The sequence below is a fragment of the Osmia lignaria genome, chromosome 9, assembly GCF_051020975.1.
Source record: "Osmia lignaria lignaria isolate PbOS001 chromosome 9, iyOsmLign1, whole genome shotgun sequence".
Taxonomy (NCBI): Eukaryota; Metazoa; Arthropoda; class Insecta; order Hymenoptera; family Megachilidae; genus Osmia; species Osmia lignaria.
Window position 1 is genome coordinate 10264875 of NC_135040.1, and position 27801 is coordinate 10292675.

At 45.5% G+C, this 27801-nt stretch overlaps 1 protein-coding gene across 4 annotated transcripts in view; it reads left to right on the forward strand.

Annotated features, from left to right (window-relative positions):
* Positions 1–27801, forward strand: part of LOC117601643 (Krueppel-like factor 6) — a 219540-nt gene that overhangs the window by 174658 nt on the left and 17081 nt on the right. For 3 of the 4 annotated variants that reach the window (XM_076690046.1, XM_034318672.2, XM_034318665.2), the window contains 3 exons: positions 25718–25891; positions 25998–26240; positions 26870–27081. In XM_076690046.1, the coding sequence (XP_076546161.1) occupies positions 25730–25891; positions 25998–26240; positions 26870–27081 (617 nt within the window). In that variant the 5' untranslated portion in view covers positions 25718–25729. Of the gene's footprint in view, positions 1–6490; positions 6544–25717; positions 25892–25997; positions 26241–26869; positions 27082–27801 lie in introns of all 4 variants that reach the window. The other variant, XM_076690047.1, reaches the window with a different exon arrangement.

Sequence of the window (27801 nt, forward strand, 5' to 3'; positions counted from 1 at the left end):
CGCAAAAACGGATTTCCCGAAAGCGTGGCGTTAAATTAACGTTTGCCGGCTCTGATTGTCGGACTGTGGCGTCGCTCGAGCGGAAATCGCAGCTCGAAAGGATCGATTAAACGACCGCTCGTTGATAATGTCCACCGTCTCGATTTTGATTATTCTTATAACGTAGCCATTCCATGCGATTCGATCTAATCAGCTGTCCTTATCCCTACGTACATTGAAAAATTACTAATTTTCAAATTGCAATTGACATTTGATCCCGTAAATCAAGATATCTCTTGATTCTTCAGGTAAATAATCTAAGTGACATTTATTCGATCGCACCCCTAATCAGGATGATTTATTCACGTGGATATCACTGATAAAAGAGAAGGCTCGTAATACCCTCAATGAAGAAGCATGCATAGTCAGATAAGAGAACACTCCGACGAAACTTGGATTTCGTTTCGATCTACACCGATTCGTACGAGGGTGAATGTTGCTTGTATGGTGGACATTCGCGAACACAAGGATCCACCGCGCACGTGTACCAACGCAGATAGAAAAAAAAAGCGAAGGGCGTCCTACTATAATGGTTGATTCGATAACGAGCTCTTTCTCCGAATGCGGAGTGGTTGCGTCCGAATTGGTCGGATTTGTTTCGGAATGGGACCGGTCTCGAGAGTCGAGCCGAATAAAAAAATATCGAGGGTGGGTCGAAACAGAGGGTCGAACGAAGAAAGAGAAGGATTTGGTATCGCGCGACCGTACAAAGAAAGAGAAACGCAGTCGTCGTTCGAATACTATAGTCGATGCAAAAATAAATCCTTTTTATTCAAGTGTCCCTTTCACCCTCTCTCGTCTCTTCTAAGCCATTTCCTGTACGTTGGTTGCAGTCGCGATCATCGCTCGAAATCAAACCCGCCAAGGGCTAATCGAATTTAATATCATTTGATATGCGTTACTTTCATCAAACCACCCTGGAATCGTGTAGATCCTCTAAGACACGTATTAATAAAATTGCTTCCCTTTGATGGAGATTTTCTATTTTACGTATCAACGTACGCAAAGTATGCTACACGATTTTCTTATTCCGCGAACGAGCTCGATCTTGGCACAAACATGCTGCAGCATTCAAGATCGTGCAAGCGATTCTGTGATTCTTGAATTCAAACGAACTCCGCGTTTCATCGACCGCGACTCGTTAAGATTCATCGACGATGACTCGTACCGATTCGTCCGTCAGATCGCATCGATTGCTCGCGCTATTTCTAGACGTTGTTCGTTCAAGATTACAAAGTAACAAAAGCGAAAATGTTGCGGGGAAGAAAATCGTGCCGTGGCTACGAATCGTACATCGAGCAAGCTACGATCAATTGTTCGAGTTCGATACTCGTTCTATTGGACCATCGTTGTGGCACGTTCGTTGCTCTCAAGGATACTGCAGATGATCAATGTGGGTCGATCCGGCATCAGGATCGCCATGACCCGGCTCGCCGCAGCGATTCTTTTTCTATGAACGACTGCTCGAACGACGTGTCTGCGTACAAATTGCGAATCTCCCTACAATACGTGGCGCCCGCTATTTCTTCCTGGTAGATTTGCATGAACTGGAACGTTGCCGTTCCAGAGATCGCCTCGCGATGATTGTTTAGCGTGACTCGAGGGATGATTTATCGGTGGCTGTGAAAATACTTTTCCACAGATGGTTGATTCATTTCTACGAGAAATCGGGACACGGATTATTCCCTTAGCTATCGATTCTTATTTCGTCAGTGTAGAAAAGACGACCTAGAATTTACGATTTATAATTCAAAAATCTTGAACCTTTAACTTAAATACAAGATCATCGACAAGACAAGAGCGAATTCACGATTTCCGTTGGACAGGAACGAGCATCGAACGCGTCGAACGAGCCGGGAGTGAAATACTGCGGTCGAAGGAGGGCAATTTTTACTCGAGACAGTGCCAGTTTTATCTGGCAAATTTACGAGGACGAACAGACCCGGGGTTCCATGAATTCCCAGCTGGACTGGGGATAAATCCGCATCAGGGATGCGAGCGTCGGCCAGGCTGTTAGGGGAACGGTATCGTGGACGCGAAAACCGTCGCGCGACCATCTTTATTCTTTCACGCGGCTCGTTAATACTCGTGAGTGTTCCAGCCGAAACGCATTAATGTTGAACGACAAGTACTACACATATGCGTTAGATTATTATTCGACGAACAGCAACAACAAAAATTCAAGACAAATGCAACGACGCGAGATGCACACGCGTCGGACGCTCGTAACGCAGCGTCGTTATCGTTACACCAGTTACGCGTACGTTGCACGCTCGGAGCGTAACGACGGATTTTTATGGGTGCACGTGTGCGCCGACGTGTTACGAAACAACGTGTCCTCGTCCAAAGGCGAGGAAAATCTGTTGGGAATTGCGCAGCCAATAGTCAATCGTTTAACGAGTCTGGCTTGCACGTGTGATTGTTAATCAATTTTAAATGACGCGAAAAATCAGAGCGAACATGTGGGTTTGTGATTGGGGATTGAGGAGTTAAGGTATCAAGAATTAAGTTTTATGATAACTTAGATATTGTAGGACAGAAAAGAAAAAGGGGTTTCGTCTCGGGATCGTGTCTGTCAGACTCGTCAGTGGGCCTGACAACAGACGATCCCTGTCCCAGACACCTATCATACCGTAATTCGGAACTTTCATGTATTCGAACTGCACCGCTTGCGAGAAAAGCTCGCGAAACCGACCATCTTGCCGCCACCTAGCGGTCCCCGTCCGAACTAAAGGCGTTCGGGGAGACGAAACCCTCTCTCCCCCTCCACTAAACACCTACAATATATTTATTTTAATTACTACAATCCGATTACATTCCATCATCTGTGTAATAACCCTATGTACTCTGCGACCCCTGCAAATGCAAGACGATGTTATCCAGAAAGAAGCAACACGCGTGCACGTTCAATATCGAGCTGCATCCGGAACAGCCGGTCCTGCCCCTAGCTTCAGCATCTTGAGCATCCCATGATCACGAGGCATGTGCACAACGTGAACGCGTTTCATGGTGCATCGTAGCTCGTTGCACGTACGTGTACTATATGAACGCATAGCGGGAATCGCGCGCGTTCTGTAAGTAGCTCGATCCCCCGTCCGCGTTCCCTGCCATCGAGTATTTCGCATAGGTGTGCAGCCTGTGCTGATGTTCCCTGCACCCAGCCGCTCCCGTCCGTCCATAAAGTTCCAATGGAATTGGAATACAATGCAGGGTGACCGTTGCACACGAACAACTTCATTAAAACGTCCTACGAAACGCGCGACATCCCTGTCACGAAACTTTATCGGCTTCCACGTCGTGTGAATTTTGTTAATTTCACGAATTTTCCAAATTATACGCTCCAGTTTTCAAAATTGCGAACATTGAGCGGGAAGAGCGTTGGGTTTACTCGCTTCGAGATAAGGCACCTTTCTACAGGAAAATCTACTCAGTTTTGTATCTAGATGGAATCTAAAGATAACAGGTGACTTCGGTGCTTTCAAACTGTAAATATTAATCTTTTAGAGTCTTATTGTGTAGCAAAGAGCAAGCAATCGATGGTGTCTTCTTTCGTTTTAACGGAAGTTCACGGTTTTTCGATTTCGAAAAAGAATGTGTCTCGCTCGACAATTTTTCCGTCCTGCTCGCGTACACGCTAAGCCTGCGCTAAAGGCTATGAGTAAAAGTAACAAAGTTACTGTGAAGAGATAGGTCACGTCGAAAGTTCCAAAGGATTCGCGATGGAGGGTGGACTATACACTATACTCGATGCTTGTATACTCACCCCCTTCAGCCACGTTGGAAGAACATTTCCAGCCAACGTAAACGAGCAGAGAATCTTATCGGAGTTTGTTCTTCGCGATTTTCACCTCTCGCGCTGACTGCGGGACCAAACGTTGCAACGAATTACGACGCGATTTTCCGCTCTTCGTTCTCCCTCGTTCTTTGTCTCGAAACGGTGCTAGTCTGCTTTTAAAAATCCGCCGCTCCTCCAGTCTCTCGAGCGTGCTCGAGTTACGATCAAAGCACGAACGACGGTTTCTTTCACTGAGGATACACGGTGCGTGCTTTAACAAACGTTTCCTCGAAACAGTTTTTTCCGGCAAATTAATTTCAAAAAGATTTTAACCTCTTTGACGTAGCTTCTCATGTACCTTCGGAACATGTAATTCTTATCCGCAATTTCTTTCTATTAAAAGAAAATTTCATTTGCAATTTTCTTGACACCTTTTACCTCGTTCTTAATTTTGTCTTTCGGTCCAAAAGGGGGATGACGATGAAGAAGTAGAAGGAAATTCAAGGGTGCAGAACACCTGCTAGTGGTTTTTGTCGCTCCCTGCTGTCAGTCGACGACGATCAACCGACAACTTCGTAAATGATATTACCAGCCCCTTTTTCCTCGCGCATCTTACCCAACCTCCTATGTTTTCCTCCCTTTTCGTTTCCTCGGCCGTTTTTACGAACCGTTCGAAGGATCACCCTCGACATTTTTCTATGGTGACGCAGAATTTGGGTAATTCGGGGGTCCAGCTGGTCGATAATCGAATTCTTCGATTCTGATTGCGGGGAAAATGATCTTGAAGGTGTTATCGCCGATCGAAAACATTCGTCGCGGTTAAAGAACCGTGAAAAATCAAAGAATCCTGGGGAGAATAATGGCGGCTGATTGCGGCTGATCGAGCTGGAAGAGTGTCGGAAAGAATTCCAGAAAGTCGGTGGGGTGGAAAACGAAGGGCAGTAATGCGTCGTCGCGAGCAATCGTCCCGATTGAATGTGTTCGTTAAAAACGTACATCGAACGGATCTGAATGACCAATCAAACTTCGTGTCTGACCAATATTATCGAAGATGATTGTTGAAACCTCTTGAGCAATCGGGAAAGTACGCTTGAAAAATCCAAGTGCCAGTAGAAAAGAAATTTTCGCCTTTGTAATAAGGGTGCAATCAATTTTATAACGTTGCGATTTTCATAAGGTTCGTATGCAACTGGGCAAAGAATCTAGTCGGGATGTTTCAATTAACCGATGCCTTTACGACCTGGGACCATTTATCTTCATTTGGTATGGCGTAACGTGACCCCATCCCTTCGACGTGGTGCGATAGCAATCGCGCGATTAATCTAGCACACAAATCCACGGCAATTAAAACGCCGTGTCCGATAAAAGATTAATTCGCGGGCCGACTGGCCAAATCACTTGGCGATAGCAACACGCGGCTTGATATTAATACGCGGATGATAATTTACGGCGGGCAAACATCGATTCCGACATAGAAAAATCTTTCTCGCTGCTAATAACAGAATTGATTCTCTGCAACTTTATTTCCTGCATTTGACGTGAAATTTTCGCTGTTTAATGCGAACATCGCGCCAGTAACGACGTTCGTTGTGATCGTTCGTTGGGATGGCGAACGAAGCGAGCCCTGGGTTCTTTTCTCCACCCCCCCCCCCCCCCCTCCCTCTTTTTAACCCGAAGAATAAACGAATAAATCGGCGTTTCTTTATGCAAACTTGCGTTTAATTCGAGGGAGAAATAGAAAGGCATTAATTTCGCATGCAAATACCGGCGGCTGTGCCGTTTCGGCATTGCTGTGGGGTTGATGCCAAGGGAGAAGAAACTAGATCGAGCGAGACGGAAGCACGAAGACGAATGCGAATTAGAGAGAGATGAAAGAAGGGGTAACTCTGGGGAGGGAGAAAAACGTGAGAAGGAAAGCAAAGAGGGGAGGTGGAAATAAATAGAGCGAAAGTGGATGCACGACGGACGGGGGTTAACGGAATGGGAATAGAAGAAAGGTGTAAAACGGGGAAAACGAAGGGAATGAATGCGCGGAGAGGAAAAAGGGAGAAGGATTTTACGGGACGGACAGTGACAGATAGATAAGGGGGTTGTGGAACGAGGGTGGAAAGGGGGGGGGTTAAGAAACGTGGGGTGCATGGAGAGGAGAGGCTTTCCAGCCTGAGAGGAAGGGAAAGTAAAGTCGAGCTTCCAGTCAGGACTCGAAGTGGAGGCGGCTTTCACGGTATAATCAAGATGTTTGTTGACGTCGACGACGAGAGGGTGGTTGTTGGAGAAGGGGCGAATGAAATAAACGTAAGAACCGAAGCGGAGAGAGGAAGGGATGGAAAAGACACGGACGTAGGCAGAACCCATGGGGAAAATAAGTGTCGCGAGCTGGAACGGGGAAGGGGGTTGCGAATTGTGGGTGGTAACGAAACGGAAATGCGATTCGTAAGAAACACGAGTTTAGAACTTGAAACAGCTTGATAAAATAGCAGACACGAAGATACAGAGGGGCGACGAGATTGTGTAATTAAAATTAAACTCTTACAAAGTGTTCTAAATATAATGATGCACCCTCAGGGATAGATTAAGAAGAACACGTCAGTTCCGTTGATTAAACGAGTTAAAATAATTATTTGTCAATTACTCTCATTCTTCGTTTTAACTAACTTGAATATTTATATGTTTCAGGTAAGACGACTGAAATTTTGCGATTACTACCCTTAAGAAAATCAGAGGTGATCGTAAGTATCGCTTTGCTGTTAATTTTCAAACGATACGAATTCATTTCGATGAACTCGTCCGAAACCATCGGATCGAATGGTAAAAACAGAATAGAAGAATAGAGAAGGTTGGAACGTAGTTAATTAAAACGCGATCGTTCGTATTCGAGCCGCGTACCGGTGAAAACTTTCCAGCCGGCTCACGGGTGGCTCGCAAATCCTCGTGGCAGCCGCTGGAAGGAAGGCTTCACGGGGTCTTAAAGATGCCTCGTCGGAATAGAGGAGTGGTTTACGGTATTTTCAGTAAGCACCAGAGAGATGGTAGCTATCTCGTAGCGGTAGCGGTTTCTGTTCCGGAAGACGGTTTACGGCTCCGCCAGCTGGGAAGCTCTTTACGTGCCAAGTGTTGGATTCTGGCCGAGTGCGGAAGGGTATGATTTACGATCGACCGCTGTGGTTTCGATTAATTTCGCCGGAAGTAGGCAGCTTCTTCGACTTCAAGGTCGCTTTAGACTAGGAATAAGCGTTAGGAGAGTCTGTCAAAGTACTATGATACATTGTAATCCAAGCAAATTCGGACAATTGAATGAATTGTCGTTTTAAGGCGGCACATGAACTTTGCCTCCATTTCAAACAATGCGCGGCACAAAGAACGCTTCATCATTTTCATTGGCTTCGATATCGAACTGTTCTATAACCGGCTCGTAAAACATGCCTGGCTATTTATTTGTTTACAACCCGAGGCGCGGATTGAACGGCCAAGAGGTCGAGTCTCCTTGCAGCTCGTACGAAGTCGTTACCGATCTCATAAAAATCTGTTACCGTCGTTGCTCGACGATATTTCTGTCCTCCCTGGGATCCGGGTTCGTCGGCATAGATAGGGAACTTTGTGATCGAAAGATCAACTAACGCGATTCGTTCCCCTTAATAACGCCTCCATCCCCTAATCGTGAAAAAATCGTAATCCCTTGGAACGATAACTGCCATTGTCACGAGGGAATTCCACGCGAGATGACCTTCTCCGAATTTCACAGCTCATTATGTACCATAGGAATGCGGCAATATCTTCTCTCAGCTTCGCCAGTATTCCTTCTACCCTCTTACTTTCCCGCCGTCTCAGCCGCGGGATGTTCTTAAAAGAATTTGATATCGAATTCTTCTACCTTCGAGCGGGTTGCGCGTGGCGAGAGAGAGCCACAGGGAAAGGGGAGAAGAAACAGGGGTGAGACGAAGGAGAGTGCATTATCTGGAAGTTGAACGGAATTCAGCCGCACACCCCCCGTCGTGCCAACAGGGGGTTGCTTTCCACGACAAGAACTCCGGGTCCTGGACTCACGAAGGCTTACTATCGATAACGCGGAATTACGCCGGCGGATAATAACGTTTTATGCCGATTTTAATACGCGACCACGTTCCTCCTCGTTCAATCTACGAATCACCATCGACGAGTTTCGGGATTCCGGAATCCACGATTTCTCGATATCCCACCAGCTGTTCCATGGGCAAATCCTCTTTCACTTCTCCCGTCACCTTACCGTCATCGACTAATTCCTTCAATTCGATCTTCGACGCGTTAGACAATGTCCGGAGGGGATTATGGGAATTCGTGATAACGATTGTGCGTTGATATTTCTCAGTGATCAATTTAAGTAACATAAATGAGGATGAAATGGCAATGAATTATAAATGGATAGCTTTGTAATACGGAGACAAGGTTAAATAATTTTTCTATTGTCTTTTTTTCTCACATGTTACGACGTGTATCTGATCCTTTTTCTAGTATACAAGAATAGTAGCGAAATATCTGGAACAATCTTGATAAACTAGGTACACAAGGTTACAGCCTTACCCACGGATTTCTATCCTTTTAGTTCTTCTACTTTTTTTATCGTGTATGCAGCGATGCAAGAATCCCGTGCAATTAATATTTTTCCCAGCAATCGTTGTTCCAGGGTTTCTGAAAAATTGGAAGCTCTCGGTGATTGATCATCCAATTACGTAATTACACGATGGACGCTTGTCGTTAACCAAACTCGTCTTTCCTCCCTTCGCGAGCTAAGGGATGAAAGCTCGTTTTAATCTTGACGATCTTGAAGCCCATCGGATGGAATTATGGGGGAAACACTGGCGATACGGATAATTCATTTTAAATAATTAAAAAATGAAGAAAAATAGAATCACTAAGAAGACTCTAGAATTGTAAAACGCATCTCTCTTCTGGAGAACCAACGACTCGTCGAGTCGCGGTTTCCGCATCCGTTAAACTTTTCCCAGAACGACGAAAGTTTGAATCACAGTTAATCTCAGTCCGTGAAACGCGTGTCGTCGACGTTGTACTAGCTGGTCGTTTAATAGCGACGGTTAATTAAATTGAATAATTGCACGTAAATGTCTAGCCGAATCGGGAGTGGATGCTGCTTCGCCCTCGTGCTTTCCAACGTTTCCACGTTGCACGCCGCCGTTTTACGATCGGCCGCGATTCGTAGCCCCGTTAGACACGGAGTTGCGGTCAATCTCGATGGCAAACGAGCATCGGAATTACCTGAGACACGTACACCGTCATCGTAAAGCTGTTTATGGGACAAACGAGATTTCGTCGCGAGCAGGAAACTCTGCTTCTCTAACACCGTCACTTTGGTGTTTCCTCGAAGAATCGGCTGTTTGCCTGGGCTTCCTTTCTTTCTCAATTGTCTAACGGTAGAGTACACTAGCGCAAGTACACTAGTGTTATTCTATTCTACCCTATCAACTGTTAGCTTTAGTACTTTACCAACCGCTTGCTCAATCGTTTACGCAAGTACACATAGCGAACAGATTTACTCCACTAGCGCTAGCATTATCCTATCATTTACTCTATCTGTGTAATTTAGGCTTACGTACTTTATTATTCCATTTTTGCTATAACCGTTGGAATAAAAAGTGAAAAGAAATCCAGGATAGAGGGGTTGAATAAAAGCGAACGATACAAGCGGATTAACACGAGTTGATCGCACGTGAACGCAAGGTAACGCGACAGTGGGCGCTTGTGTTATAATGAAGTTTCGTAATTAAGCAAGTAGATTAAAGGACAGCTTTGGTAACGAACGCGGGAGGATAGAGTATTGCTAATATTCTACATCATTAACTGCTCATCAAATTGCGTGCCTACGTTAAATTATACCGTTACATCGGTTGACTGTCGGCCATCAGCGTCGATGCAGCATCATTTAAGCGTGCACCTTTTAATCAAATATCCCCCGTTTATTAATCCAACAGACGACACGGGAGCCCGTTCTACGGGATCGATTTTGATGCTCGTCGAAATTAGAATCGCGTGGAGAAATTAATCTAATAACCAGCACGTTTCGAGCGAGCCAAGAACGTCGTAGTCGTCATTGTCGATTTGCAAACGCTCGTAATTAGTCGGTTACGTCTTGCTCGTTCCTCGCCGCTCTCGTCGACAGACGTTTCATTTCCTCGAGCAATGAAATTATCCGGTAATGAATTTAACTTCCTGTCGACCGACTTACGATCTCGCCGCTTCTCGTTCCCGCCACCGTTTTGATGTCTGCTCGCTCGCCGATACAGCCTCGCGTTCGCGTCTTCCGATTGCATTTAACGTATCGCCAAGAATTACACTGATATTAAAAGTATACGATACTTTATGTTAAACTTTAAAGTGTCTCAAAATGGCAGTCATTAGCGAAACTTTCGATTCGCGACGAAATCTCTTTTTCTGACGTTCGAACTAATCGAAACGCTGATGGTTGGAAAATGGTTTCAGCGGTGTTCCGTGTATGCAAACACTCGGTTGTTGAGCCACACCGGATCCGTAGATAAATATTTCATGGAAAAGAAGAGCAAACACGTACGCAATTAATGCTTTCATCCGACTATTCGTGTTTCGTTGCAGCGTGTGTAAGAGAGCTTTGACAAATCGTTCCTGGCATTTACTTTTCTCGCTTTGTTCCAATCTTTTCTTTTTCTTCCAACGATTAATGCCGAGCAGAAAATCTCGTATCATTTTATAACAATTTCACAGTGATCTACAGTTCAAACAATAGGTACGTACTCTTGTAGATTGCGAATGAACTTTCGCTCGAAATAACTTTATTGCAGCTGTAAACGTGAGATGATAAGCGAAATTGCAGTTGCAGGTGAAAAATGATGCTAACCGATCGTCAAGAAGGTAATGCAACGAGTTGTAATCACGGCAGCATAATTTTCACGCGTTGGAAACGCTTCTACTCCATCGCCTTGGGGAATAACGATCAAACACAGCTCGAATGCTGTTCTTTTTTTATTACCTAATATTCAGTTATACATCAGATAACGGTCAGATAACGCAGTGATTACGAGAGAGAATTAAAGTGCTCGTTTTATGGTTCGCGAGCGAGGAACTCGGCAAGTAAGAACGATACAATTTGACGCCGGCAATTAATTCGCGTTCCAGGAACGCCTTAGCTGGATGAAACGACTTCCTCGTATTGGTGTAACGCGCAACAAGTGAACAGGAGATTCCACGGTGCACGAGTGACACTTTACCGGTGCATGCGTGTACATCGTCTCGTCTTTACTTTTATTTAAAGGAATTGCAGCTTGGGAGAAGCATCGAAGTTTCTGTTCGTTCGAGACAGTCTCTCTCGAACCGGTCCCTCGTGGTCGTGACGTAAATTTCAACAGAATTCTGGTAATTTCGTGAATCTCTCCATGTAAATTCGACTGGAAAGAGGAGCACAAGCGAGCAATTTAAGGACGAAAATCACTGGGAGATAGAGAATTGCTGTTTCGCGACAATCTTCACGATTCTCATAAAATTCAATTACCCTTTCTTTATCGAAGAATGCTTCGCGAGAACAGATTTGATAATCATTTCTTCCAAACTGATAGTGAAATGTAATATTATCACAATAACTCTTTGGTCGAACATCTCGAAAGAGAGGGAAGATTGCGAAAGGGTCCATTTTCTATCGAAAGACGTTGAAATCGTCCTGTACGAAAGGTCCCAGGTGTTCCATACGAGACACGCAAACTAAAGGCCGTTCGAAAGAAATTACCTTTATCCCGACAACACGTCCCGTCTCTCGCCACCGTTGGACTCGTTCCTAACGAAATTTATAGACTCGGTCGGTGACCACGATTGGAAGAACGGATTCGATTGCCTGCGAGGGGTAAACGTTTTCGAACATCCGCCCAGAGGGACAGGTGTTCCTTATTCCAACAAAGATGCGTGGTAAGGTGGTCGATCGTGTTCAGCTGAGATTAGACAATTCGATTTGGCAGCTGCTTCTCGAAGACAATCACGGTATTTCATCGCTTACATTATTTTCCGACAATTTTCAATAACAATTCAAATATAGTTGTACCACGTTTCGTGGCGGTCGCGAAGAATCATCCCCTGTACGTCGGCCTCTTACCAGAGAGCAGAGGTTTACGCATGACTGGAGACGCACGGACCGGAAACCGGAGGCTGTAGACTGGAGCAAACACGCGGGAACACACTTATGTGGACGTATAAATACGCGAGGGTGGATGCGTGTCGGGGGAGGGATCGCGCGAGCGCACGTCAAACGTAATCTGGTGTGTGTTGGCGGTCGTAAGGGGTTGTGTCGTAGCTCGTAGAGGGTTGGAAAGGGGACGGGAACGAGGCAGGGAGGGACATCAAAGCGAGATTGGCCGTGTAAACCTTCGAGCAACAAAGTCGATTCTCCCTCCCTCTCGCTTCTGTTACCTCCGCCTTGTCCGCAGTTCCACGCTGTTTGCGTGCCTCGCGTCGCGTCGTCTGCGTCTAAAACCTGTTCGGAATGAAAACCAGGAAGCGGCAAGGACCTATCCGGGAACTCCCTTAAAGGGTCCTTGGGAACGACTGCCTGTACGCGTTGCCAATAAAATTTCCAGACTCTGCTCGAGTTTTGAAAGCAGCCTATTCACTGAACGGAGACATCGTCTTTGCCGACAGATCGAAGAATTACGCGGAAGATTGAACGTGTTCTCGAGTGTTTGATAAAACGCTTTGACAGAAATCACTTTTCACTTGTACGTAGGAAATTTGTACGTACCAGTATCGTACGATCAAGTATCATGCAACATATGACGCCGACGGTGATCTGTTTTCGGTCGGGATATCCTATTGAAAGGGTTAACTGACGAAGCGTTAGAAGTAGTTGGCCTCAGAGTGGCGGCCTAAGCGGTAGGAATCGATCCAGCTTTACCTCACGGCACGACGTGCCGTATAGCGGTTGAATTATGCATCGGCTGTCGAAGAGGAACAAAGAGGGTGAAGGGAAAACGAAGACGAAGGGGAAATAGACGAGTACGTGAGCTAATCGAGTCGTTAACGAGGCAATGTCAAGAGAGAAAGAGAGAGGTAGAAGGGTAGCGAGGCTGAAAGGTTGAAAGTTGAATTTATCGTTCAACTTTTTCACGGGGAATAAATTACGCGGGAAAAAATGGAGCAAGCGCGTCCGGTCGTGGCCGGGAAACGCGGCTAGCAGAAACAGAGAGAAAGAAGCGCGACGCTGCTCGGAAATAAAAGGTAACGCTAGGAACTCGTATAAATAACGGGGTCGCGTGCGACTTCTCGCGCAACACTCGTTAATTCGTTATCCACTAGGTGGAAAAACTAGCTGTTTTTCCTTTTTTCCCTTTTCTTTTTTTACTTTGTTCTACTTGCGTATTTGAATCTCGTCCGGTGGTACACACCGTATGCCATTCATTTTAAAGAATGAATTAATAGTTTCTCAACGTCTACAGCTCTTTTATTCTTGTCCATTTTCGGGACGGTGAGGATGGGAAAAAGGTTGGACCTTCCGTCGAAGGGTTTACCAAGGTCTATCCGATCCCATGCCTTCGATCGATTCGTTACGTAATATCGAATTATATCACGCTTGATGGGGGTCAAAGAAGAGAATCCTTTCGAGGGAAGATGATTGCGTTGTTGTATCACTGTGGGAAGAGCGATTTGTAGAGAATAGATGTACCATTTGTTCTGTCTTGCATCAGAGCCTTTCCCTTCCCTTCTCGCCTTTACGTTCATTTATCTCTATCTAAATTTTCCTTCGTCCAAAGACGGAAAGTCAACGAAATTAAATCAGGATAATTTCCTATAATTAACCATTAGAATTTTACGCTGCGCGAAGCGTGTTGATGAAACATCGTCTGAAAGTAAAACATCAGGAGAGATCATTATTTGTCGTTTGATGCGAATCCTCCGATAATCTGTCGTCTCGCGAGTTTCCAGTACTCGAGCCGTGGAGGTAACCGATTTTGGCTATTATCCGCAGAAACGCGATCTTGCGCCGACGTAAGAAAACATAACTTTCCTTTTCAAGAGGCAGCCGGGAATTCCATTGTGTTGCAAGGAGGGTCGGAGTCGCGAAGTCGAGCCCGGGCCATTGTGTGCCTTGTGGCTTGTGGTGCCGTGTTGAATTCTACCTGGCCCCCATTATATCGGCGCTGAAAGTGGCGCGGCTGACGAGGCTTGTGCACGTGCGTGGCCGCTCGCCGATTCAAGAGGCTCGGCCAGGACAATGAACGAGCGTGCATCGAGGATGGAAAGTCTTTGGTTACAAGGGACTCGAGGAATAACCGCTCGAATCAATGTGCAGTCAAATCTACTGGGTGGTAAAAAAGGAAGATTCAAAGCTTCGAAAATTACATTCGGTGTACACGTAAGAGCTGGATTTGTAAAATACATCCAACGTTCCTTTAACGTTACTGAACACCCGATCCATCCTTTCTAGATGGTTGCGATATAGCCAGGTCGTATTGTAGTCTGCGGTTTCGGCTCCGATAGACGTCAGCAACTTTCACGTGCTTCCCCATAAATGGCGAGCTCGGGTTGAAAGTGAACGGACGGTGTTACGACGCGTTGTTTCATCGGTTACAAAGTTGCAAGAACTTTACAAAGAAGGAAAAGAAGTGAATAGCTTCGATCGATTAATCGTGCATTGTAGTCTCCTCTCTAACGACGACGTTAGAAAAGAAATTCTAGAGCAGGAATAAATCGTAAATCTGTCATGTCGCGTACGCGAAACGGCTTCTCCTGGCACAAGCTGGAGTGCCAGTTGTCCGTTACACGCGTGCTTCCGGTAAATGGAGCACCGGAACCGTGCAGAAAGCGGAGCGCGCGTCTCACGATGCGCCGCACCGTCGTCGCCTTGGTCGTTGTGCTTGTCGTCGTCGTCGAGCAAGTCGACCGGCTTAAAATTATAGCCTCCGGCTTCGTCGACGAACATAGTAGCTAACCCGAAGTTTTCCCTAGGTTCCCGCGTCGTGATTTACGCGTTCCTGCATCCGCGGATGGTTTCGTCCTCTATAGCACTGTTTCAGAGAACGGGTACATCGAAATCTTTGGCTAGCATGTATGGAAGTAAGTCGCGTTCTGTCGGTCCGATCGGAAGTGCCAGAAGCGATCCCCGCGAAGATTTCCGGCGTAATTAGATTTTCCTTGTTATTTGATAACATCTGCGAAAGCTGCTAGCGTTAAAAAAAAATAGTCAGGGGTGGGACTCCCGACGGTCTTATCTTAATTCAAATCGGAATTGAAATTCGCACTCGAACTTGTGTTATCCCCGGCGTCAGCCAGATTTCGCGTCACCCAGGGCTGCTCTTGTCGTCAGCGTTTACTTAATTGGATGGAAGGATCACAGAAATCTAGCTGGTCGGTTCTTGTGTCGGGTAACGAGCGGCAAAGATCGCGATATCATCGATGGTTCACGTACAATCGATTTGTTCCTCGCCACGGCGAGCATTCGCCGGGCGTCCCGCTCTAACGGCCGCCCCAGCGCGTGCTCTTATGAATGATAAACCCGACCTGAAGAGAGGGAAGCATTTTAGAAGCAGGAAGCGAATATCCTTGCGTGAGAGGGCCAACGAAGGAGGTTTCCAGCCACCTACACCATCGTCAATCATCTTGCTTCAGACAGCGATAATGCGAGATAATGTGGAAATGCTGAGTGCAGTTGGTTATCCAACCAGTCACGTCGGTTCACTGCATTATCTGTGTGCACTTCGCTTGATACGTTTGTTCGCGTGCTTTTATGTTCCAAGAAAGATGTGACTCGTGTCAGTTTTTTCTTTCGAATTCAAGGTGTCTACGTTCCTAAAACATTCCTCGCCATCCCATGAATAATTTATTATGTATATTCTAAAAATGTTTAAGAAGTCGTGTTGGTCGTTATATCGGTGTTAACGCTTGTTCGAAGCAATATCGCATTAGGTGAATGAAAAATGAGAGATGCCTTTCTCGTGTTCATTATCGAAATTTCACGCTATTCCGTGGTCAGGTTGTCAAATTTTTCACGGCACGTTTCCAAGTGGTCGAGCCAATATACCAGCAATGTAAAACGCAGGTAGCTAGGCTGGTTCGATGGTTAGCGGAGAAGTTTCGGAACAGCTCGTTACATGCGGCGCGTGTTCTCGAATAGGATGTCACGTCACGCTGGAACGTGCAGTGCAGTCGCTCTGCTCCCTCGTTTCTGCATCCGCTCTCTCCTCGTTCTCTCTCTCCGTCCCTCTATCGTTCTTTCGTCGGTGTTTACCCATCCCTCTCGTGACTCGTACAGTCGTACGAGCGTGAACCGTACGCGAAACGTACGTTCCCATACGTCCCGCGTACCTCTCTCGCCACTCCTGCTTCCGTATGACATCCATAATGTCTATCTATTCAGTCGACCGAGCGCTGCCTCTGACAGCGTATGAATTCCAACTTGAATATGTATTGTCGGCAGCAAATTAATATATACAGCCGCGAGACTCGCGCCGGCCCTCTTTGTCCCTACTCCGCCACTTTTCCTCTTCGTCCTTCGATATCATCCTAGTCGTACCAGCCTCTGAATGGAATTTCATCGTCTCCGCTAAGGGTTGCGTCGACACCAACTTTCCGACTTTAGCCACATTTTAAATTCATTTATTTGAAAGTTGGACCGTAAACTTCATTGGTGGATGGATAACATCGTTAAATTAGCTCGGTTCCATCAGACACGCGGAAGAGACTTCGGATAATTGTACGAGTAACGAGAAACGAGTCGTGGATAGGCCAGCGCCGGCCAGGGCAGACGAAAAAGAGAATATTGAAAGAATCTTTGGTGAATGTAGAAGGCATGAAAGAAGCAGAACCAATCGTCGGTCGGTGGCATTATAGTTCGTCAGGTAAGCCGCCTTTCGACACGCCTCATTACGCAGATTTACGTCGAGCAAGCGAGTAAGTCAGTCAGCGAAAAGTCGGTAGTGGTGTGCTCGCGTAAGCGCCGATTCGCGGGGATGAAGAAAAAAGCCAGGAAGAGGATAATGAGAGAAAAAGGAGCCGGGTAACGGAGAAGAGCACGAAGGAAGAAATCGCGTTTTCAATGGTGTTCTTTTTTCAAGGGTAGGCGGACGAAGAGGAAAGATGACCAGCAAAGGTTCTTGTATCTGCTCCGTTTCGCTTGCTCTCGGAAATTTCCGATGCTTCGCGATCAACCACCGGTCGCAATTTACACGACCACCTTCCCTCTTGCTTCCCTTCTCATATCATATCTCTTCGCCACGGCAGATGATGTTGGTCGTCTCGGGTTTCCTTGTTCTTTAGCCTCTCGCTACGATCTCGTTCTCTTCCGTTTACTCTTCGCCGGTCCTCAGTGTCGCGCGTAAACCAATTAGGTTTACGATAGACCTTCGTTTACGCGACGTTGGTCCACGATTTATTACGCAATTTGTATCGTGCCCGTAAATGCAGATAAGTTTGATATCTGCCTGAATCTTGGTAAATATTGCACCAGACACCCGAGGACCTGTCCGTTTGAACAAGGCTGGATCCACACTATTTGCCTGCCCACGGCCCGCTCGCAGTCCGCTTTCGGCCCGGTAAAATCTTACGGTATCCATACTGTTATACCACTTTGGACCCGTTCTTGGTTTGCTTTTGTTTTGCCACATTTCGAGCACTCTTCAGTCTGGAATCGTTCGTGCTCCAAGTCGGGTAAAATTAAAATATAAATGTAAAACAATGTCATTTAATTTATCGATTAAAGAATTAGCTATCATAGCTGTTTTTTTAGATAAAGATAAAAAAACATACAAAATCGAAAGAAAACAAATAAAAAAATGTAGGTGCATCCAAGTTTAATGATGAGACAAAGTGAAGGCGAATATTATACGATGTATCGTCATCTAATGAAAAATGAAGAAATATTTATAAAGTATTAAATTTTATATACACACATTTCAATCAAGTTGAATCATGCTTCAGAAAAATATTCCTCACGATTGATCGAGATCGGATCGCGATCGGATCGAAGCTGGAGCGTTACGCGTAGTACAAATATGCTCATGCATTTACATTGTATTATACACCTATCCCCCGATTAACACGGTACTTTATTTACACGATTTCGCTTTTACACGGTTCTTCAAATAACGGATTAAAAGAAAAAGCTGGTAAAAGTGAACATTTTGGCTGCATACATATTTCTACTGTTATTTTTTAATTACGTTAGTTCGGCAATACTGGCGCACATATTTCCAGTCATTTTTTAACTCCATTCTTTTGGTAACACTGGTAATTAAATCTGAAAAATGGGGGCTCCCCATTTTGCTATATGTAAAATTAATTAGAAGCTTATACCTTTATATATTTGTCATTTTATGAATGGACTGTTATTTACATCTTTCTCAATATATATTAATTTTATTTTACGTTGAAATAAATAAATTATGCACATTTTAGTTTGTTTTCGACTTACACGATTTTACGTATCAAAATCCACGGTTTTCAGAGGAATTTATCTTCCGTGTAAATCAGGGGATAGGTGTATTTTACTGGATCGAGAGGACCATGAGCCGACCGATAGTGTGGATCCGGCCTAAGGCTTCCAAACGCGATCTTCTTTTCATTGAATTCTTCTTCTTGTTCGCTACATCGTAGAGGTGGACATAGTCGTAGAATCTTCGCAAAAATGGCTACGTCGTTGCTTTGAATTTCGACGAGGAAAACGTCTTGGAAGGTAAGGGAGCGTGGCAAATAGGTAGATGGGGTAAAGAAGGGATGGTAGGAGGGCAAGTTACCGCAGAAGAATCTCAAGGAATGTGAGAGCGATCTCGAGGAGGTAGAACTACGACGGTTTCAATGCCGACGACGAGTTTTTGCTCGATTTGCTGGAGTAGAGTGGAGAAGATTGCGAGCCAGGGTGGTAGGTAAGTGTGCCTTGGAGAACGAGCAGGAAACGAAGAGAAGAGAAGGCTCGTTCGAATAGCTCGTACGTAGGTGGGTACTGAGTGTACATACGATAAGAGCAGACTGCCGACGAAAAATCTTTTTGATCTCGAGTGTACCAACGAAAGCCAGTTAGTTTGCGGTTGGTTCTTCCGAGAATTTGAACCCTATGATCCTTGGCACTGATCCCTCTCGTGTGCCCGAATCTTCGAAGGGGGCTGATGCCGAGCTTTGAACGCTGCTCCTGGAACGGGGGAAAGACGAGACAATGAGAAGGAGATCGACGAAGGACGAACGCAAGAGGATTCTCCTCCTTGACGATAAGCCCTCGCTTCACAAAGGGACAGCGAAGGCTAATAAAAATCGACTGTTTGCTTAGCCAACGCTATTACACCTCTCCCTCTTCCCCTGATAGCACGATAAAACGGCCTGTCGACGGAATTGATGCCGCTTGTACGAACCACCTCGTCTCTACCGCGTCTGCGAGAGAAACGTGTGTTCTAGTTAATTGGTTTCGTGGCTACAGTTGATCGATTCCATTCAAATACCTTTTCAGTGAAATCTTCGGGACATTTGGAAACAATTTGTTACCGGATTTCTATGATATTTCAATCTTTTCAACTTCGCGTAGATAATTTGAAAATTTAATTGGTAAGAATACAGATTCTACTCTGTGATATCTTGCGAAAGAATTTCGTTCTAAATTCGTCCATATGGTTTCATCCATCATCGTCCGCGGTTAAACGAATTAATTTAACTCGAGAGAAACGTTCAAGAATCCGTTGACCGTCACGTACGGAGCTATCTTCTCGCATTCCAGGCCGCTTTCCCGCGTTTCCCGATCACAGCCCTCGTGGACCGTTACAAATGACCGCCTAACGAGACTGGACGCGTGACCGCCGCTAACGAGGTGACGTCACAACAATAACAAACAATTGCAGCTTCTCTCGTCCGTTCGTACTTATATACGACTGCACCCTAATCAGACTAGCTAGCCCGCATCGCGTTTCATTGGCGGGAAAAAGCTGGCAACATCCTCCGGGCATTTGTTCGTTCTCGGCTAAGGGTCGAGGGGTGGTAAAGAGGAGAAGCTGAATTAGTCGTAAGTCAGTCAGCCACGGCTTGTTAGCGTCGTTAACCCTGACCCCGGGACATGCTGTTCGGCCACGACGGCTGTTCTGGTGAAAAAAAAAACTTTCGCTATTCACGGATCACGTTTGTAGCAAAGAATTCAAAGTATTCTTGAATTTTGAACAATGATACGTGATAAGCGCATTGCAGAAGAAATAATGGAAAAAGGAAAGATAAAGCTTATACAATTGTGGAAATTGGATAAAGGAGAGTATCCTTTTCAGAATCGGCTAAGAAATCACGGAAAGCTAGAAAATCCTGGTGTCATCCCTCGGAATCGTTAATCGGGGCAAAGCTTTCCTTCGTTTCGAACGGTTCCGTGGCGCAATAAATCTGGAACGGTCGAACGAGAAGCCACGTTAGCTATATAGAAAGGAGGAAAGTTGGCATGGCGTCTGGTGGTTCGACACTCCTCTCGATTTCGTAAAATCGAGATAGTAATTCAAACGCCTAAAGGGCCGCGCTCGTAAATCCTGTACGTCGTGCGACAAAGTGTCGCCGTGCGGTCCCGTATCTTCTCCGATTGTAGCGTACGCGTACGTGGCGCTCGAACCAGGGCACGATATATTCCATTTAATCAGTTTCACCGACCGAAATCCTGATATCCCGTGGAATGCACCTGACCCCCGATCGTCCCTCCTTTCTCGCGGCAAACTCGAGAAGAAACGAGACATGTGGCGAGCGTTGGCGACGCTTTCGTCGAAATTTCAGTTGGTCGAGGGGACTCGATACGGGATTGCCGGTACGAAGTTGAGAAAGTAGGAGGAAAGGACGAGATAAATTCGCGGGTTTACGGCACCTTTAAAGTTGCGGGAATCTCTTTAACGACTTTGGCAGCCCGCCACCGTGCTGTTCCCTCGAACAGCATTGACGGTTCTAGGACCAGCCCTGGTTATCATTCATTTTCTCTCGACCGGGCCCGCGGGTCTGTCTGTTAATGACAGCGTCACGGAATTACTGCGGAAGTTCGACGAGCAAGCAGCCGGAAAGGAAGCTCTTAGATTATACGTCCTGCGCCGACTTTTCTAAGGGCGAACCGAAGTAAGAAGATCGCCCGGCCGACGAACTTCGACGATAGGCGGTAATTGACTTTCAGACCTGCTAATTCCCGGGGATCACGGGGTCCTATGGGTTTAGCCAAAGTACGGAAGTTATCAGCACCGAATTCTTAGAGCTGAATCTAGGTTGACCTCCATTAGATGTGTTAATTTAATGGGTACCGCGCCTATTTACCTTGATTCAATCCAATCCTGTTGATATTAGCATCTACGAATGTAGCTTCCCTTATACGAGGTCTCTAGAGTTTCGAAGCGTCCTCAACAAAGAACACGTGTATCCGCATCCAACGTGTCCGAAGTCCTCTATATCTAATCCCTCGAGTTCGAGGTTCTCCGTTGAGCTTGATGGGACCAGGATTGACGCTATCGTGATCCAACGAAACCAAGCTTGTCGGCACCAGGTCCCACGAGTATCTCCTCTAATCAATCTCGTTAAAATCGATCCTCTTTCATACTTCAAACCGCGTGTCGCGTCTACATGTTTCACCATTGTAAACGTTGAAGCTCGTTCCGCCTCCGTTTTCTCCCTTTCCGAGTTGGCTCTTTCAAACGATTTCCAACCTTTCTTCTCGTCCCTCGTCCGAGTCTGAGAGTCATTTTGTAGAATGGTTTATCTTATTGTTAGTGGCGGGTCCCCCAGGTTCCGCGGTCATTACCGTCCAAGTGTCTCCACAGGCTGAGTAACGCGGGATTCTGGTTTCTCGGAACCGTACGGGAGAAGAAAACGAGTCGAAAGAGGCGGAATCGTGGTGGAAAGAAAAGTCCAGCTGGATGTACGACGGCCTCGATAAGGGAGTTCAGGGTACGCGAATCGTTTTCGATGTCCTTCTCGTCCCGATCCTCGTTACAAACCCAACCCACTCTAATCTAACTACGTCCCCTTTATCTTTTCCTTGCTTGTTCCGGACCGCGTGTGTCCCGGCTCGAATTGGACGCTTTGTTACGTGGATTCTCACGGTTGATACCGTGATATCGGCTCGATCCTATCGGACGGCCATTATCTCTCGCAAATTGAACGTCGTTTCGGATCATTGATGGCTCGTTCCTCCTACTCCTCTTTCTTCGGGGCTATTTCAGAGATCGAGGGCTTCTCAGTCGTGCTTGAACGATTGCACGCATGCAGAAGAAATCTAGCAAGTGCAGCGATAAAACGGATCATAAAAAAGGGGATAATGGTCCGGGTAATGGACACGGTAGCCATGCACGAATGCAAAGTACCGATTCTTCTCTTATTTTTCTTGCAAATTCTACGAAATAACAGCGAACGCAAAACACCTGTATTCGATCTCCATTACATGCAACCTCTATTTTCCTACATTATTCCAACAGAGTCGTTTGTCAAATCGCCTTCGAATCTGTATCTCGCTCTAAACGTAGACAGGTGAACCCTGGCTGTGCGGTAACGAGTATTAATGTGTCTTATCTTTCACGCTGGAAGGGTATTACCGCTCAAAGAACTCTGGAGGAAGTGGTGGCTGAATAAGAGGGGAACAGAATAGCAGAGCGAGAGTGAGAAAGAGAGAGATAGAAAGCAGCTCGAGTCTGTACAGCCGGGAGCATGTTGGCGGAATAACCGGGAAACGAGCTCGGAGGGAAGATGGCAGCGTAGAGCATGGGCTCGATGGAACCATCGTCGTACGGAGCAGATTTCAAGCTTATACCTATACGCGCGGCCAAGTTTTCCTCTCGTTATGAATGAACAGAGTTGTCTTTGTGCTGTTCCTTCCAGCAGCAAGCCGATCTCGCGGAGAATTGCGTCTCGTACAGCCACTTGTTTACACACCCCTTCAGGGATGCGCGCCAACGACCAACCACGAATATCTTTCTCCGTCCTTACGTTTTCTCTCGCTTCGCTTTTCTCATGCGATCAATCACATTATATTCGAGACTTTGATCCACGAGGAAGGAAAACAACGAACGAAAATATTGCTGGAAGATGTTCGAAGACATCAAGGGGTTGTTAGTTACGAAATTTTCCCTGAAATTCGTACGATGCTTGCGAAACGGAATGTTGTACTCATCGTCCACGTGCCTTTCTCGCGTTTCATAGTCACGTACGGTCGACTGTCGCAATTGTTCGAGGCTGCAAACCTAAGCTGCACGTGTGAACGCGTCGTTGCAACGACAAACTTGAAGGAAATATTTTTTCTAAGCGATTCTCTTTTCACGGTTCAATGACGATCAATGAAATAAGAATAAAGGTTCGAGCGACGGTTCCAGGGATAGTCGATAAAATTCCTTTCCAAGTTATATTAACGCCGTTACTCGCTTCCACGAGCTTCCTGGACGAACTTTAATCGTGAATAATGAAGAAGTCTAAGGGTGATTATTTTTCTGAGCGAGGGGACCGACGATATTGCACGGAGCACGCTAACTTCTTCCAGATGCCATTTTTCGCGCTTTTCCAAAGAGATCCCTGCCACGTCAGCAAGACAAACTTCCTTTCAGTTTAATTCTCCGTTAAAACAACCAAACTTCGCTCGGCAATTAACCGTTATGTAGTCATTAAGATTCGCTTTCAATCTTTTGGTATATATTTCTTCTCGTGAAGCAGATTTCATTAAATCTTTCATTTTAAGTTATTGCAGAATCTTAGAATCTTTGATTGTTAGAATTTTGAAGTAGCAATATCGTTAGTGGTAGGTAGAGTCGCGGAAAACACCGGAGACAATTATCTTGCGAACGGCATCGTCGTATCGGAAGTCTGCCGAAGCCTTCGGGTTCGTTCGCAGACACCTGCGGCGACGCGAACTTCCCGTAACAGACGCGAAATTATCTGCAACAGCCTTACGCGCGAAAACACATCGACGTAGTCGTCGTCAACACAGAGACTCGCGAGTTGCGGAAGTTGCACCACGGTCCCGTAGGCCGTGCCAGTTTGCTACAGTTCCTCGGAGACGAAGAGCAAAGTTATGCTACCTACTGCGCGAGGAATTGTGTTAAAACCATGGCCCGCAATCAGATTACGTCGTTGCTAGCTCGACAAGTCCTCCTCTAGCCATTGCAAGATCGTCTTTGCTCATCGTTTAGCCGCGACGAACGCTTGCTGTCGCTTTAACAAACGTTTCCGACCTCGTTTTAATATTTCCCAGAGAATCGCAAACGCGATGGCTGATTCATGCGAGAAGAAATTTAAATAGAAACATTGTGGCTACCCTGAAACGGTATATATCTTGAGGATGTAAGCTATCCGTAGTAGAAGAACGCTCGTTCAAGATAAATGTCCTCTGTATATTAAAACGCGGTGGCTTTAATAAAAGTTCCTCGATCTCCGAGACAACCTCTCATTATGCCACCGTCACCGTCCTTCTTCTCGTAGCTAGGAATTATTCACGATGAACTTTGTGTTTCGTGGTCTACCTGCAAGAAACGTCATCAGAAAGAATTTTACCACATCGTTGATGAATATCAATGATTTTTTAACAAAGATCATAGATGTTACGAGATGTACGCTTGTCAAAATGTTAATTATCGTCCATAGGAGAGGTAAATCGTGCGGTTGAACCGAGGGTCGTTTTACTCCGCTCGCAGGCAACGGTACGATAACTACAACCGTTCTCCTCGTGTACCTCCGCATCTTCCTTCAGGCATTCTCCGTCAATTTATTACCATCGCGAACGGTTACCAGCGCCAGCGACGGTTTTGTCCGATCAAACCACTTATCTCTACCGCTGCCGTGCAATAATTTCTCTTTTCTATAAGGCCAGTTTGGGGGCTGGCCGATAATGGTAACAAAGACGCGAGAGAAAGAGAGGGAACCTTCTTTATTCGTAAGACACGAGCTGGATGATACTTAACAGGCATCCCTTTCGTGGAATTCGCTTCGACTTTGCTCGTTTAATAAGACATTTGTGGATCGTGCGGGAAGGTAATCTAAAAATAATAATAACCATCATGAATAATTGAATAATGTTACGCAATTCATGAATACCTAAAATTACCTTGTGCAACACGCGCATCGTAACCACAAACTGAATACACGATACAAAGTTTGCATAGGTTTTTCCTCGAATACGTATTTGAAATACCAGTTTCTCTCGGTTAGGCGACAATCAGGAGACTTAATTGATCGCCGAGTCACGTCGAGCTACGTTTCGTCTTCGTCGAATCGCTGAGAAAACGCAGAAATTGCGGTCGCGATGGAATATATATGCAGGGAATGTCGTACCGTTGTAATTATCCACCCGGCACCGACGATGACTATGATACTAGGGATTTCCTGATCATTGTAACACTAATTAAACCGGAGAGATGGCACGCAACAGCGGCAACATCGTCGTTGCATTTTGATGGCAAACAGTAACAATCGTTCGTCGAATCTGCATATCTATCCTACGCTATAAATTGCTCCCTGCTACGCCCTCTGCATTGCTGTAAATATAATGAGGGACGGTATTGTAAAATTCGACACGCGGAATCGATGAATTACAAACAGTGGTGTATGTAACAATTACCAAAGCCCGGACGTCGATTGATTTCGCATTTCGAATGTTGCGCAAAATCATCGTCAGACCGACATTCGTCGCTTGCAGGAAGCATTAATGCTTTTGATCGATTGAATCGGCTCTCTTCCATTGTGTGTATATCGCTTCTTGATCCTTTTGATTGAGTGCTCGATAACGCTGTTGCTAATGGAGGTATCGAAGGACAAATTTCACCGTGTAATTTTGATATTCTGTCGATTTATTCGTTTATCTTGTTAGTGAAATTTTAAATGAAGGGATTAATTGCAATAATTCTGCGCCCTACGTTATCTGTTTGATGTAATTGATGACACACCGTTTGCGTCTTAGTTAGAGTATATTTAATTAACTCGATTCGTTCATTGTTGCAGACATGCTACGAGATGGAGAGGTACCTGAAGGACGAACCGAAGCTACAGTCGTACAAAAAGTTGCCCACAGAATTGGACACTGCACCCTGGAACCTCTTCAGGGCGCCTCCAATCTCGTGGACAGCGTCCACCGGCACCGCCAACGCACAATTCGACTCACCAATCAAAATGGAGGTGAGTTCTCAATGTCCCTGCTGAATGTTCCCATAAGGACCTTTTTTTTCGAACAGCCCGTATCAAAGATTTCGTTTATCTTTCTCTGTTGCTTCATGCGACACAGGTGACGACGTCGTCGGAAGACAGGGAAACGCTCTGTTTGGACGACATAAAATTCAGTCCCGGCGATCACAACCACAACGGCCGTGATAGGGATCTGGACCGACACCTCGATTCCCTTTCGACGTCGTCGTCGAGTTCGGCGTGTTCGGGGTTGTCCTGGGACAGCTCGCCCTCCGTCTCGTGCAGGGCGTTCATTCTCAAGAAAGAGCCCAGCGAGGACCTCGAGGAGGATGAGGAACACGAGGTACGTTCAAATCCGATTTACATCCGACGCTTGGCAAGTTTCTGCCTCGGCTGATTCCTTTTATGCTTCCTTCGTCTCGACTTGTACCTTTTATTTCTTGTCCACCTCTTCGAATCACTTCGACGAAACAGATATTTCCACGTAGTTGATTACTTTATATTAACAATTTTAATTTAATTTTTCTGCGAAGTGAACACAGAACGCGTTAATTGGCTGGTCTCGAACTACCCGACACGACGGTACATGTCACAGCAAGAACACCTGTATTTACACACGACCTGTGACCCGCTCTTTCAATCGTTCAATTCCGGTGTATCGCGAACACAATGCCTGTCAAATTTTGATCAGAGTACAACGGCAGTTACACAAATAACGATTTTTCCCCGGTTTTTAATGATTACGTATCGATGGCGCGTGTAATCGAACCGAGGTACACGCGTGTGCGTAACACCGATAAGCTGGTGTGTTAATCCGTTTATGGGGTTATTTGCCATTGATCGATTCGCACGGGGACCTCGTGGTACCGCGTGGTATCGATGTTCGATACCGTTTTAACCAGTTGCTTGTACTTTAATCGGAGACCCGTTATCGTAATCCCGTTGCGTAATGAATTACGTTACCGGCAACAGGAAATCGAGGAAGAGGAGGACAGCGGCTGCGAAAGCGAAGGTCAAATCCTGACACCACCGTCGAGCCCCGGCTCGGGTCAAGGTCATTCCAACTCCAGTCACTCGTCGAGTGGGAGTTCGATGCTCGACGTGCAGAACCTCAACCTTCATGGAACGGGCGGCAGGAGCGCCATCGTCAGGGTTACCACCAGCAATGCTCAGGGTGTCGCAAGGTAAGTGTCCTTTTTTAAATATCGAACTCGTATTTCACGAATTTCGTTGGAAAATATATGGAATAATGGAGCGAAGATACGAATTAAATCGTTATAAATTAGCTGGTTAATTAAATATTTTCTCTTTTTTCTTTTATTACCAAGAAAATATTACCTTCTCAATTGCGTGACTGAAGTCAATATTTCTCTTCTGCTTGGAACTGTTCACGTGTAGAAGTTTCAACGTTACCATTATTTAATTACTTGCAAACGTTGCCTAAAATTGCGATCATAAATAATCAAGTCCATAAATCAAATTAAGATCCTGCTGTAAGGAAGAAAAAGCCTAATACTTCATTCAAATAAATTTGGTAGAAGATCGATGGTAGAGACGATTGGACGAATGATTAACGAGCACCATTCAATTTCGTCGCTAGTCGAGAAAGTTTTTCTATTTTGTTCAAATTTATGCGTCTGTCTTTGCTGATGCATCAAACGCAGACGGTAAAACTTCCGAGAAAATAAATGAACCAGACGAACATCAAAGTTTCGATATTTATTTTTGATAGCCTCGGTATGCCACGTAAATAGCATTCCACAAATTATCGTAGAAATACTTTTTTCAAGCTTCGACCATTTGTATTCTTTGTATACCATCATTCTAAAGGAAAAGTTGTCCAATTTAACGATACATAATGCGAAAGTAGCTGATCAAAATTTAATGAAACATATTTCTTTGAT